The sequence below is a fragment of the Mustela nivalis genome (assembly GCF_964662115.1).
Source record: "Mustela nivalis genome assembly, chromosome: 1".
Taxonomy (NCBI): domain Eukaryota; kingdom Metazoa; phylum Chordata; class Mammalia; order Carnivora; family Mustelidae; genus Mustela; species Mustela nivalis.
The window spans coordinates 194,171,896-194,185,607 of NC_139020.1; the positions used below are offsets into that span (position 1 = coordinate 194,171,896).

Consider the following 13,712-nt stretch of genomic DNA (forward strand, 5'->3'; position numbering starts at 1 on the left):
TTTATACAGCTTTTTTCCTAAGCTTTTATCAAGGAAGTAAGTTCTGCTGAGGTAAACGAGTCATTACCATCTCTTCCAGAATGATTCCAGCTTCCTCAGTACGCTTCACGAAGTCTACTTGCAGGTTCTGACCAAGAACAAAGACAACCACAACTTATGACTGGAGCAGAATAAACCAGAAAAGGCAGAATGTCGACCTCAAACAAATAGGCCTCATCATGGAAACTTCTAAACAGAACATTGAGTTTTGAGAATCCTGAAATTGAGCCTATGAGAAAGAGACTCATTCCTTAAGAATGTTTTCCAAGTGACGTTCTCAGTGATAATGGAGGTTTCACTGTGAAGCATCACCAGCAGACCTTTGTTTTGAAAAAAAAAAAAAAAGAAAAGAAAAGAAAAGAAAAAAACCATTGTGTTAAGTTGTGTGGGTGTTTTCATCAGCTCTAAGAAAGGATGTGAAATGAGGAGTCTGGTTTTCAGATTGCTTTCACGCTCAAGGTCTTAGGGAGGAGGGGTCACCAGCCTCGCAGCAGAGTTCAGCCCAGCCAGTGCCCCTTCCCCTGCCCCTCCCTCCCAGAAGTTTGAGTTTGAGCCTTAGGCTGATGTCAAGTTCTGATCAGAGCAGAAGTCAGCTCTGTGCAAAGTAGCTTTGAGTTTTAAGGATCAGAGTTTAAGTTGGCAAATTAGGACTGATTTGTTCAAATGAAGTATATTTTTATGATGCCCCATTTGGGCCTTAAAAGTTCTGAAACTTCTCAATTGTGTTTTGTTCTTAAGTGTCCCTGGTGCTGCCATGCAGCAGGCTCCCTGGGCAGCGATACCATGTGACTGGGGCCCCGCCAGGCTCTGTGATGGTATGGGAGTAGCATGTCACACCTTTGAAGCAAAGGCTGCGGCTGGTAAAGACTGAATTCGATCAGAAACCTTCACTTTAAGTTAACCTCTTGAGTGGTTTTGAAAACGTTAAGTTTTGTGTGAAGTGTAGCCTTATTTTCCTTTTCTGTCTAAACACAGAAGTCCTTGTTGATTGTTTTCCTTAACACTTTGACAAAAGGACCAGTGGACCAATCTAACAAAGCCATTCTGGTTCCATTCCTCGAGTCTACTGAGAGTAGTTTTAAAGCTATGCAGAAAAGGGAGCTGTTATTCACACTGCCCTTACTTTATTATAGAAAATGGAGTTAAAAACAAAGTGTGAAATTCAGAACTTTACCAATGTATTCCTAGGCTGTGAGTACTTTTGCAGCCCAAAGTGTGAAAATATGTAAAGATGCTTTGTTATGCTGCTATTGACCTGCCATGATTTATATTTATTCTTTTATGGCATGTAATGGTGATGAGTAATATTTTAATGTAGAATTTGATTTATTTCAGCAATAGTAATTTTAAGATACTCTTTGAATGAAAGTGTCTTTGTTTCTATGATACAGATCATTTTGTAGTATTTAACCAATTAAGATGCACTGCTTACTTTTCTGAGCACTATTTAATGATGGGGTCAAAACCCAGTTGGCTCAACCAGGTAGCATAAGGATTAGCTGTGAATAATGCTGGTGGATGTGGCGGTTCCTCGGAACAATCATTCTAAGCTTTAATGGTGACTCAATCATAAATCCATAGATTTTCTTTTTTTTTTTTCCTAGCTGAGATTTTAGAAAACTACTTGTGAATTACATGCTTGTTTTAGTTGGGTCTTAGGGGTTTTTTTTAGCTTAAAGAATACTTCAATTGGCTTTCGTTAATCTAAATGCTTCCTGGGCAGTCTTCTGCTTGTCAATTTAGTGTCTTTTCTTGCTGTCTACATAGTTACTTGTGAATTGTGCAGAAGTCAGGGAAGCTTGGAAGTTCTCATACTCAAGGGGGGAAGAGCTTGTTTTCAAAGGTAGTGTGTAAACCCAGCAACCAAAAATGAATTGATCGTACATCACCCAGGAAGGACAATGTCGGAGCAAGATCCAGAGTGTTGCTTATACCAGGAGAGGGTGTCGGGGGAGCCACGTGACTGTGACTGTTCTCAGGAAACAGGTTTGATCGCACCCCCAGCGTGGTTTCGGTAAGCTTCGGTACATGGAAGAATCAAGGGATTCTTCTTGTAATAGACATTTGAGTAGAAATGATTTGAGTATGTGTAATATTATGAGAGAGTTAAAAGAGAGGATGTCCTAAGGATGGTCGGTAATCAGATCTGTTAGTTTTCACCCTTTTCATCCAAGGAATGAATATGACAGACAGGAAAAGAGAATCTATGATAAGTTTTCCGTAGTGGGAAAATAAACTTTGAAGTGCCCAAGTCATGGAGACTTGAAAAGGGTCAACCTGTTTCAACTCTCAAATTTATGTATTCAAATGATTTACTTAAATTTCAGAAGCCAGAAGTTCACCATCATGATTACCAGGAGGTTTGGGCCAGAATGAGTCCTTGAAAGGTCAGGCCAAGCCTGACTTGTTGCAGTTGGATGACCCTGGCCCAAAAGTCACAGATCAGTTGCCTTATTTCTCAGTCAGATTTCCTATCCAGAACCTCACGCTAGCTTAGGTTGCATGTGTCCATAGCTGCCGTGACTTGACTGGAACCTTTGTTTCAAACCTTAGTTGAATCAAAGTGGACACCAAAACACAGATGCTTCTGGCTAGATTTTACAGTTAGGCCACTGCATCTGTCCGTGCATCCACCCCAACCCCAGTGGGTGGCACTGCTCTTTTGCTCTAGTTAACATCGCCTTTGGATAGACCCCTGCCCCTCCCATACAGCCACATTCCTGCGCCACGGCAGCTCCTCCGCAGCGGGTGTCCTTCCAGGGATTTGTAAGGTGGGACTTGGAATCCTTGAGTTTTCAAGCGAGCCTGTCGGTGTTAGAAGATGCATTTCATACTGTGTGCATGGAGTGTCCTCATCTCACCTTGCAGACCTTCGGTGCGGTGGGGTGGGTGGCCATCCCAGAGCGGGGTTTTGTGAAGAGTCTGAATTGACGGATCCTTCTCTGCTGAAGGCCACACAGGCCTCGTCTAGAATGTGTCTGGCCCAATTTTGCATGTCAAGCATCTGTCCTTTTTCTGCCTAGGTTTCCTTATAAAAATTAAAAACCCTATCGAATCTTGTACTAGGTATTATGTTGAAACCATGCAGCTTTATTATTATCCCTACTCCCCCCAAGAATGTAGTTCGAAGTTTTCTCATTTGGGTAGTAGAGGGCATAACTGCCATCGTATTACTGATAATGCAACATGAAATTGAAGGTGCCTAACCGCTTAAAAAAACAAAATCAGCCATCACACGGTAACTGGGCAAAACAGAAACAGAGGAGCGAGAGGGAGCACAGGCACAAGTGGGCCCAGTCCACAGGATTGAAGACAAGGAACCACAGGGATGTGGGTTCTGCCTTTTGCTGCATATTTGCTGCTAAGCATGAGTTTCGTTCTTAACCTATCTTTGGTTTTCTTCAGTTGTATTCAGAGTACCTTCTGGAACCAGTAGTGCCCTCCATTTACAGGTGTATAAAATGTTAAGATCTAAGTCAAGTAAAGCAACTTACACTAGGCTTTTTCAAAGCTATGTTTAAGAACATTTCCCTGAGGGCCGGGGCCTCAAGGAGCCTGTTTTCCAGCAAAATCAGCAGGAGAGGTGTGCAATGTTTCACTCAGTTTTCTATTCAACATCTTCATTTGAAATGCTAGGATGCAATATCGTTCACTTTGAATGGGGAAGATGCAAAGTTGTGTTTCCCTTTTATCTGTGTGATTCCTTAAGAAACGTGTTTTTAAAATCTGTGTTCTCAATGGTTTTTTTAATTCTGTATTACTGCTTTGGCCATGCAGCTCTCATGACTTTCAGTGTACGGGATTCTCAGCTCCCTGAAGTGTGGGGCTGAGAAGCTCTGGAATTACAGCAAGGTTTTGTTCCATGAGCGCAATACTGCATCATTAACATTTTTAATGGTATGGATTTTATACCATCTGTGTATGTTTGCAAATATTAAGTTATTACATGTTTTCAGATGAGCATTTTTCATCCTAAATTTTATATGTTTGCAAATATATTTTTTTAATAAAAGTTCAAAACCAAGTTTTAGCACCTACTAAATTTTAATTGTGTTTTTATTTAATTTAGAGAAATGGAACTTCTAAATGTGTTGCTACCCTTTGCCAGAACCGCACGCTGGTGAGATGGGGAGAGGTGAGAGAAAAGAGCCGCCAGAGAAGGCCCTTGTCTGCCCGTTTCCAGTCTGGGCCTGGCCAGCTACGCCGCAGGCCAGGTGGATTCCCAGGTCCGAAGCCCCCGAGGCCTGGCGTCCGTGAATGAGCACTTCCTTCCCTGGTAGCTGAACAGCGAGTGTGTAACGGCTGCGAGTGGACACCTCAAGAGCTTCACTGAGTCTTCGATGACTACCCCAGCCAGAGGGTGCACTCCTAGTCACAGCCAAAAACACTGTTCTGTAGGAGACGACAGTCAGGGCCAGTTCCCACAGTCTATTAGTTTGTGCGTATCGGGCTGTCACATGACAGGCATCTAGGATGACAAGGAAAGAAAGAGGGTGGGAACTAAAATCTGATCATTGTGGGAAATAGAGAAAAGTTTCAAGGGGAAAAAAAAATGGCTAATCTTCTCTCTCCCTAATAACTGTTGACATGTTAGCAATCGGAACAAAATTCTGCGTAAGATGTCTGTTAGACCTGCCTGCCTTCTCAGGGCAGAGGCGAAGCCAACCCATGCCCTAGGACAGTCACCATGACAGCTGCGCGCCCGTTCGGTCCTTCCAGGGTTGCCGTCCCATTTGCTTGACCTTCGGAGCAAGCCATTCTAATGAGAAGGAAGTTTAAGCAGGCAGTGACTGAGGTATGGGCCAAAGGTTGCTTCTTAAGCCAGCACAGGGTCTTGAAGCCAAGCAGGCCAGAGAGCTGGTCTAGAACCACTTTCTTCACTCCTCTGTCTCCATGATGGATGGTCCTGGATTGCTTTTTTATAGTTTCTTAGGTTATCACTGTTTATTAAAGGCTAATGAGGTCTGCTTATCTCGCTGGTTTGCTTGTGTCGGCACCTAGGAAACCAGACAACTGGGTTCATCGAAATTTCATGGAAAGGGAACGTCAGCAGGCCCTGCTGTAGCAGATGGGTGTTTTGGGATTTTTTTAAAAGATTTTATTTATTTATTTGACAGATCACAAGTAGGCAGAGAGGCAGGAAGAGAGGGGGAAGCAGGCTCCCCATGGAACAGAGCACAATGTGGGGCTCGATCCCAGGACCCCGGGATCATGACCCGAGCAGAAGGCAGAGGCTTAACCCACTGAGCCATCCAGGCGCCCCGGCAGATGGGTTTTAGTTTTCTCGGTTGTCTTGAACAACGATTTCACTCACTGTTTATGGATCCTGGTTCCATCTCAAAGATCCGGCGCTAAGAACCCGATCTTTGAGAAAGGGTTGTGTGAATAAGCCTCCTGAGGCTTCCAGGAAGCCGTGTTTGTCTCAGAGAGCTCTCTGGAACCAGCCCGTGGAGAAGCTTGAACTCCAGCAGCCGTGCCGTCCCCGCAAGGGAGGCCCACCTTTCCGTGAAGCCACGTCCTCTGAAGGCGGAAGGGAAGAGCCGCGAGAGGGGGGCTCAGGCCCCGACGGTCCCCCTACGTGTCCCCCTTTCAGACGGTCCCTCCCGGGCTCTCCTAATCACAGGCCACGCGACAAGGCCTGGCAGGCTCGCCAGGATCCTCCGCCTCCTCGAGCTTGTGAGACGGAGTTGGGCAAGAGGACAGCGGCCAGGCTCCGGCAGCCCACCCTGCTATGGAGCTGTGTCGGCCACACACCGGCCCTGGCCAGCCCTCCGCATCCCATCTGGGTGCATGCACCAGGCGCCAACGGCTCACAGCTCCAAGCAAGAGTGCTCTTGTAACCAGCAGAGGCTCAACAGCCTCCAAGGAGCCTGGAGTCCGCGTGACAGGTGTCGCCTGGGGTCTCTTTCGGTCTCCACAGGTGTGTGTATCTGCCGTGTGTCCCCAGCCCACTCATGTGGACCTCTCCACAGCCCCAGTGCTGCTCCGGGAACCGGCCCCATGGGGACCCTGGAGACTCCCTGTCCCCCCCGGGCAGGGGCTGTGGTGACACAGACGTCAGTCCATCGCTCTGAAACAGGACCCGGAAGGCAGCACAGTCCCCATGAACCGTTTTCCTACCCTGTCTCTGCCCTTCCAGAAAAGTGAGTCTGACGCTGCCTGAGCTCTGGTACAGCCCGGGAAGGCGCCCTCAGCAGACAGCCTCCCTGTGCTGTGACCTCTCGGAGGGGCAGCAGCGGTGCCCTGGCTTCTGAAGCAGGCAGCGAAACACATCTTGCTCCCCAAGTCCCACTTCGTTGTGGTGTCCCTGCCCCTGGAGACTGTCCCCGCCCCAGACCGATCACCACCTGCGTAGAGCCACCTGCACCGATGCAACTGAGGGACTTCCAGGAGGTCAGACCCCCAACCTGCTGCGGGCCCTGTGGACAGGGAAGGGGTGTCCCCGCTTTAGCATGTGTCCGTTCCAGGGCCACGACGCCGGCAGGCATCTCAACCCCCTTTCCCAACAAACACTTCGGAGCTCCTCCTTGAATCTCCTGACCCAGAATTCACAGAAAATGTGACCCCTGCCCACACATAACCATCTTTAAAAATATACTAATTGTGATATAAAGGAGAAATCTTAATTTGCAATGAAATGCTCCCTATTAAATATGGAAATGTTTGGGCATGACACACATTCTCAAAATTCATAGGAAGCCCTGGCTTCACTCTGACACGTCTCCCCACCCCACTCTGAAAGGTGGCCGCTCTCTCCCACCAGGGGCCTGTCCAGGGCCCAGTGCACCCGGGAGCCCATGGCTGCCTCCACCCCTCCATCACCCGCAGTGCCCTGACTCACCGTGCTTCTGCCCAATAGGAAACCAGAGAGCTGTCTCTGTTCCAGCCAGAGAGTGCGAGGTCATTAATTAGCAACCCCCTCTACCCTGCCCCACAGAGGACTCCAGAGTCCTTAAGTGATAGGCCGGCACTGTGGCTGGTGCCCTCTTGCTTAGGCAGCATCTCCCCAGGCTGTGTCTCTGATGGGGCAGGGGAAGGTAGTCAGAAAGGTGGGAAGAGAGACACAGACACCCCTCATTAGTCCTCATCCAACCCTGGGGGGCAGGGGCATTGCCTGTATAGCTGCAGATGCCATAAGCACACATACACACACACACATACACACACATACACACAGGCATGCATGTGCCCTTACATGGAGCTTCCTGGGCGCTGGGATTGCTTGAGCCGCTCTGTGCCCACGGCACAGCACATGGTACAGGTGCATGTCCCTCTTTGCGGGATAACCCTCAGGACCACCTGGGAGATACAGGTTGTTACCTCACTTGTCAGATGAGGGTACTGTGGATGGAGAAAGTGCCTCGGAGCATCTGCCCAAGTTCACCCAGAGAGAGAGCAGCCGAAGCAAGAGTTGAACGGGGCTTGTTCATGCCACCTCCCTCTGGGTTTGAGGTTTGCGGAGAGAGCCTGTAGGTTCCTGGTGCATTCTGAAGAGCGTTGAAATGACAGTAGCATTGCTCCCGCTGACGGGGCCATTAATCGGTTAAAGGACTGCTTCACCTATGGTGATTGTTGCCAGTGACCCTCACAGATGTGGCTCTCAGAGGGCTTTCTCAGCCCTAGGCCAGAAGGGGACAGGGGAGGCTCAGAGGCGTCTTGTGGGGACACTGCCCGAGTCAAGTGGGGAAACTGGGGCCCCGGGCAGGAGGGGGGTGTTGACGCAGCCTGCTTTTCCCCTTCATAGCTACTGCTGCTTTCCAGTTCAGTGTTTTAGAATTTGAAATGGGTTTATTGTAGAAAAAAAGAAAGAAAGAAAGGTAGGAAGGAAGAAAGAAAGAGAGGGAGGGAGGAAGCAAGGGAGGAAGGAAGAAAGAGAAAGGAAGGAAAGAAGGAGGAAGAGAAGAGAAAAAAAGAAAATAGGCCCAAAATGGAGTTAGTTGTTCTAAGCCCCAAGCCAGCAAACCAGGGTTTAGTACCTAAACTTCGGATTCAGCCTCTCCCAGGAGTGGAATTGTAAGCCAATCAGTCTGAAATTTCCTGATCAACACTAGTAATCATGAGAAACCCTTGCCCTTCCCCCAAAGGAAGGTGACCTTGCCTAAAATAATACTTTGTTTCGTTAGTGACCTTTTTGTCCCTGTTCACTTCTGCCTATAAAAGCCTTCCACTTTGACCAGCTCCTCGGAACGTCTTCCACTTGCTGGAGAGGATGCTGCCCCATTCATAACTCACTGAATAAAGCCAATTAGGTCTTCAAATGTACTCCACTGAATTCTGGTTTGGTTTTTTCTTTTTTTTTTTTTTTTTTTTTAAGATTGTATTCATTTATTTGACAGACAGAGATCACAAGTAGGCAGAGAGGCAGGCAGAGAGAGAGAGAGAGAGAAGCAGGCTCCCCGCTGAGCAGAGAGCCCGATGTGGGGCTCAATCCCAGGACCCTGAGATCATGACCTGAGCCGAAAGCAGTGGCTTAACCCACTGAGCCACCCAGGTGCCCCTGGTTTGGTTTTTTCAACAGACTTAGTGGCAAGAGTGGGATCTGGAGTGTACTTAACCAGCACTTGGGGATGAGAAATACAAACCCATTTGCATTCATTTCCAAGGGTAAGTTCCTCTGGGTCCTGAGCTCTGCTCTCTTTGCACTGAGCACTTGATCTAAGCGGCCTTCCAAAACAGGGCAGGCCAGCTGGAACTGTAGACAGCTCTGCCTGGAGCCAAAACCTTAGCCTTTCAGACCCCTACTCCCAGGTTTCGGAGTCAAAGACCCCCCAGCCCATCATTCTGTCTGAAGACACACACGGGAACTGTTAGTGTCATGCACGGCTCCCCATTCAGGCGCAGTTCCCAGTCTGTCGTCCCTGTTGTTGGGGTCTGTTGGTTCAACATAACATATCTCCTGCTGTTCCCCTCTGCCCTCCGAGTGCTCTGTCTAGTCGTCCTCTGTCCAAAGGGACTTCTGACTCCATAGAGCCTATTTATTCAACAGCTACTTTCTGAAGTTAGACCACCGGACGCTATGGGTGATGCCCTCAGGCATCTTCCACTCAGTCAGAGGCCAACCTAAGGGCTATAGTCACACTGTCCCTTCCTTTCCTGATCCAGGTCACTGGTTATTTTTTTTTTTAAGATTTTATTTATTAATTTGACAGAGAGAAATCACAAGTAGACGGAGAGGCAGCCAGAGAGAGAGAGAGAGGGAAGCAGGCTCTCTGCTGAGCAGAGAGCCCGATGCGGGACTCGATCCCAGGACTCTGAGATCATGACCTGAGCCAAAGGCAGCGGCTTAACCCACTGAGCTACCCAGGTGCCCCAGGTCACTGGTTATTAATCTATGGGAGCAACTCTAGATCTCATGAAGATGGTATCTCCTGTACCCTCTCTGAGGCTGCCTCTTGGGCCCATGGGCTTGTTTAATACGGCCAGAAATACTTGACATTTTCTAACTGAGTCCAACCTCATTAGGACAGGAAGTCGAGAGGTGAGATACCGGGGTAGGGAAAGCCACTCTGTTCCGAAAGCCCCCCAAACAAGGAGATGGCAGACTATTGTCCCAAAGACCATCTCCCCCGGGGCGTGAACTCTGAGCTTCTTTAATGTTCAGGAAAGGAGGCAGAAGAACGGTGCTGCAGTCAAAAGATAAATGATGTCTGTAGACATCCAGGGAAGACATCCAACTTCTCCATGCCTGTTCACTGGATCTTTGTGTCCAGGAATCTGGTCATGGCACTCCTGTAAATATTAAACATAGCATAATCATTTCTGTACTTACTTCCTTATTTCCTGGAATGAGGCTGATTTCTGGTAAATCTCAGCTGTAAGCAAAATTCCTTTGATGATTAATATGTGTGCATGCGGGACTAACCAGAGGTTTCTAAACTATAGATCGCAGCAGCAAGGGAACTCCAAGCAACACAGGTCAGACATGCTAAGTTTCTCCCTGTCACTGTTTGTCCCAGCTAAACACTGACAAGGTATTTAAAAGAATTTTTAAGGAGCTCTGTGGCCAGAAGTTAGCTGTGTGTGAGAGCTAATATTTAGAGTCTGAAATAAGAATTAAGTAGGCCTTCTCCCCTAAGCTAAATCTATCAGAGGGGGAATAAAAACATCCCAAAGTAGATGGGTAGCTGTATCAGTCCTGTGATACCAAGAAGATAGTAACACAATGTTTTGAGGAAGTAAAAGCGATTATACTTTATTTATTCATCTAGTATTTGTAGGACCAGAGGTGTGGCTCTAGGAACAATTCAGAGTCCACCAATCATTTTGAGAAATCCCAAAAACCTCACTTATTTATCTCAAAAGGCTTATCCCTTTGCCTTTGAGACGCAAATGTCCTACTTGGTCTTCTTCACCTATGTTCATGTGTGTCCAACACGAGTGTGTTGGAGATGTGTGGAATTTTATTTCTCCAGATAGTGTTGCCAAAATTAATTCGTACAGAGCTCTATTTAATTGGCTCAAAGAAAATGAGGGTTTATATAAATTAAACTCTCAGAAACATAAGAGAGGGGCGCCTGGGTGGCTTAGCTGGTTAAGCATCTGACTCTTGATTTCAGCTCAGGTCATGACCTCAGCGGCATGAGATTGAGCCCGCTCTGTGCTGGGTATGGAGCCTGCTTAAGTTTCTCTCTCTCTCCCTCTCCCCCAGCCCTGCATGTGCTGTCTCTCTTTCTCTCTCTAAAAATTTTTTTTAAAAATTTAGTTAAATCTTAAATATAAGAGAAAAGTAAACCAAGTGATTATCTGGTTCACGTGATCTGGGAAAATATTTGGTATTAAGTTCATTAGTTTAATTAAAACAGGCATGTCTGGGGCGCCTGGGTGGCTCGGTGGGTTAAAGCCTCTGCCTTCAGCTTGGGTCATGATCCTAGGGTCCTGGGATCGAGCCCCACATCAGGCTCTCTGCTCCGTGGGGAGCCTGCTTCCTCCTCTCTCTCTGCCTACCTCTCTGCCTACTTGTGATCTCTGTCCGTCAAATAAATAAATTAAATAATTAAAAAAAAAAAACAAACAGGCATGTCTTTAGCATTGTCAGCATTAAATATAATACTTTTTCTCTACCTAAGTTTACTAAAGGTCAGATATTATATTTGTATCAGTATATGTTGCAAGTGTCCCCAAAAGTGTTGCATGAAATTCCTCAAGTCTGATATATCCTGGCATGTTATTATCATAATTTTAAAAATTTGTATGTCACAGACGTTTCTTTTTCAACTCTGATAATGAATTCTCCTCAGCTCTTTAACAACGGACACTTTGAAGTCTTTGTCCTTTACTCCAGTGCTTTTACTAAAGGGTGCCTGCAGAAGTGCTCCATCTGTGGGGACACCCATGGAACATGCTCTCGAATACAGATTTCTGGGAACCTGAAGATCATAAAACTGAACTGGTAAGACTTTCCAGAAGGGAAGGAAGCTCTGGATCAGAACAGGACAAGAGTCAATAACATGAGACCGATTGAACTGGTGGGCATGGCTACCGTTCTAGTGACATGCCTGTAATTGGACTAAGTCCTGAATGCTTCTAGTTTCTTCTATCTGGTTCCAACTCACCAAACTAAATGTTTCCATTTTTCTCCCATCCTTTGAATTTGGAATCCCTAAAAACAAAGACGGCCCTTGGAGCTGCTTAGAAGGGACTCCATCAGGTCCTTCTGACCACCGAGCTGGTACCCAAACTTACTTTTTTTCTAAGATTAAAAAAAAAAAAAAAAGGAGGGTGTCTGGGTGGCTCAGTGGGTTAAAGCCTCTGCCTTTGGCTCAGGTCATGATCTCAGGGTCCTGGGATCAAGTCCCATATCCGCCTTTCTGCTCAGCAGGGAGCCTGCTTCCTCCTCTCTCTATGCCTGCTTCTCTGCCTACTTGTGATCTCTGTCTGTCAAATAAATAAATAAAATCTTTTAAAAAAAAAAAAAAGATAAAAAAAAATTTAAGTACTCTCTACACCCAACATGGGGCTCGAACTCACAACCCCGAGATCAACAGTTACACCCTCCACCGACTAAGCCAGCCAGGTTCTCCCCTCCAGCACACTTCTCACAGCTGAAGGTACTCTACCTGATCCTGGTCCTGTAGGAACCCTGTGTCTTCCAGGTTGTGGCTAAGTATGGGGAGGGGGTTCACCTTTCAGACTGCTGGATTTGTCATCAGAAATTCTGATCTGTCCATGATGTTAGAGACCCTCTGGTCTGTTTCCCTATTTCTGGTTAACCAGCCCCAAACTTGGGGAACACTGTGTCCAGGCTTTATGCAAAAAAAAGGACACAAGGCAAGGTCAAAATAAAACAGTCTGTGTAAGCTACGGACCCTTAAAATCGTACAGGGCTCCATGACCATTATCTTTCCAGTCCTGACCCACAGAGTCCAGTGGGAATTGCCAGAAGGCATTCATGAGTCAGCTTTTACCCACCTCGGCAGGGCCCTGCTTCCCTCCTTCGGAGTCAGGGTGAATGGGTCCATCGTCAGCAAGCTCCACTTCATTCTTGAAAATATCACAGAATCCGCTGCTAAAGCAACAGCTGATCAACAGAAGTCCTTAGGCGCTCCGGCCAAGTTGCTCTTGATTACAGGAGAGCCCTCGGTTATCTTTCAGCTGAGCAAGGCGGTGTCTACACCTGCTGCACGTGGATTCACACTTCTGGGGAAGTTGAAACTCAGTTACATAAGATCACTTAGCAACCCACTCAGTTTAAAAAAGCTAACTTACGGGACACCTGGGCGGCTCTTTCAGTTAGGCAACTACCTTTGGCACAGGTCGTGATCCCGGATCCCGGATCCCGGGATTGAGTCCCGTGTTGGGCTCCCTGCTCCTCGGGGAGGGAGCCTGCTTCTCCTCTCCCTTTGCTTGCTCTGCCTGCCGCTCCCCCTGCTTGGGCTCTCTCTCTCTCTCTGTCTGTCTCTGACAAATAAATAAGTAAAATCTTTTAAAAAATAATTTTTAAAAAAGGTAACTCCTTCAAGGGAGCTGACTTATCTTATTTTGGTTGGTTTTGGTCTTGGCTTCTTAGTCCACTCCAGACATTGGGAATTACCTGTTTAGAACAGTCCTAGTTATCTCCCTGGCATATTGTATTCTATGCCCCTCCTAACCACCAAGCCAATTGTCCTCCCCCAAAACTGGAATGTCAAAAAAGGAATAAAGAGAATAATGGACTAACAAATTGTGAGCCTGGCGTTGTAACCTGTGAATACCACAAAAATCTAGCAAACAAACACATCGTGACCTCGGAAGGTCGCCCAGAGTAAACAACAGAATTGCAGAGCAGGAGCTGAGAGCATCCCTAATGCCATAAGTTTGGACCACATCTCCCTGGGGGCAGAGATTGGGCTCGAAAGGAGGAATGGTTAAAGAAAATAAGGGACAGGCCCCAGATGGAGTCATTTGTATGAATCTTCTCATGAGCAAACCAAAACCAGGTCCCTAACGTCACTGCAGACCCAGCCTCTCCCACGAGTGGCATTTTAAAGCAGCCTGGAATTTCCTGACCAGCATTTAGTGAGGTCACCCTAATAACAGACCCCTTGCCCTCCCCTTCCTGCAAAGGAAAGTACCTTTCCTGAAATAATCTTCGCTTTTGTTTGTGACTTCCTTGTCCCTGCCCCCCTTCTGCCTACCAAAGCCTTCCCCTTTGCTCTGCTCTCCAGAGCAACTCTCGACTCGCTAGATGGGAAGCT

The 13,712-nt window shown here is 47.0% G+C and overlaps 1 protein-coding gene and 1 long non-coding RNA gene across 2 annotated transcripts in view; one reads left to right on the plus strand and one right to left on the minus strand.

Moving 5' to 3' along the window:
• Window positions 1-4,076, plus strand: part of DCP1A (decapping mRNA 1A) — a 59,604-nt gene extending 55,528 nt beyond the window's left edge. The window contains exon 10 of the mRNA XM_082743052.1: window positions 80-4,076. Within this exon, the coding sequence (XP_082599178.1) occupies window positions 80-160 (81 nt within the window). The 3' untranslated portion in view covers window positions 161-4,076. The remainder of the gene's footprint in view (window positions 1-79) is intronic.
• Window positions 4,077-12,312: 8,236 nt separating this feature from the next.
• Window positions 12,313-12,931, minus strand: LOC309870781. The gene is made up of 2 exons (XR_014314807.1): window positions 12,781-12,931; window positions 12,313-12,675 (listed from the first exon to the last, which is right to left on the minus strand). It is a non-coding gene; the product is annotated as an uncharacterized lncRNA (long non-coding RNA).
• Window positions 12,932-13,712: the final 781 nt, after the last annotated feature.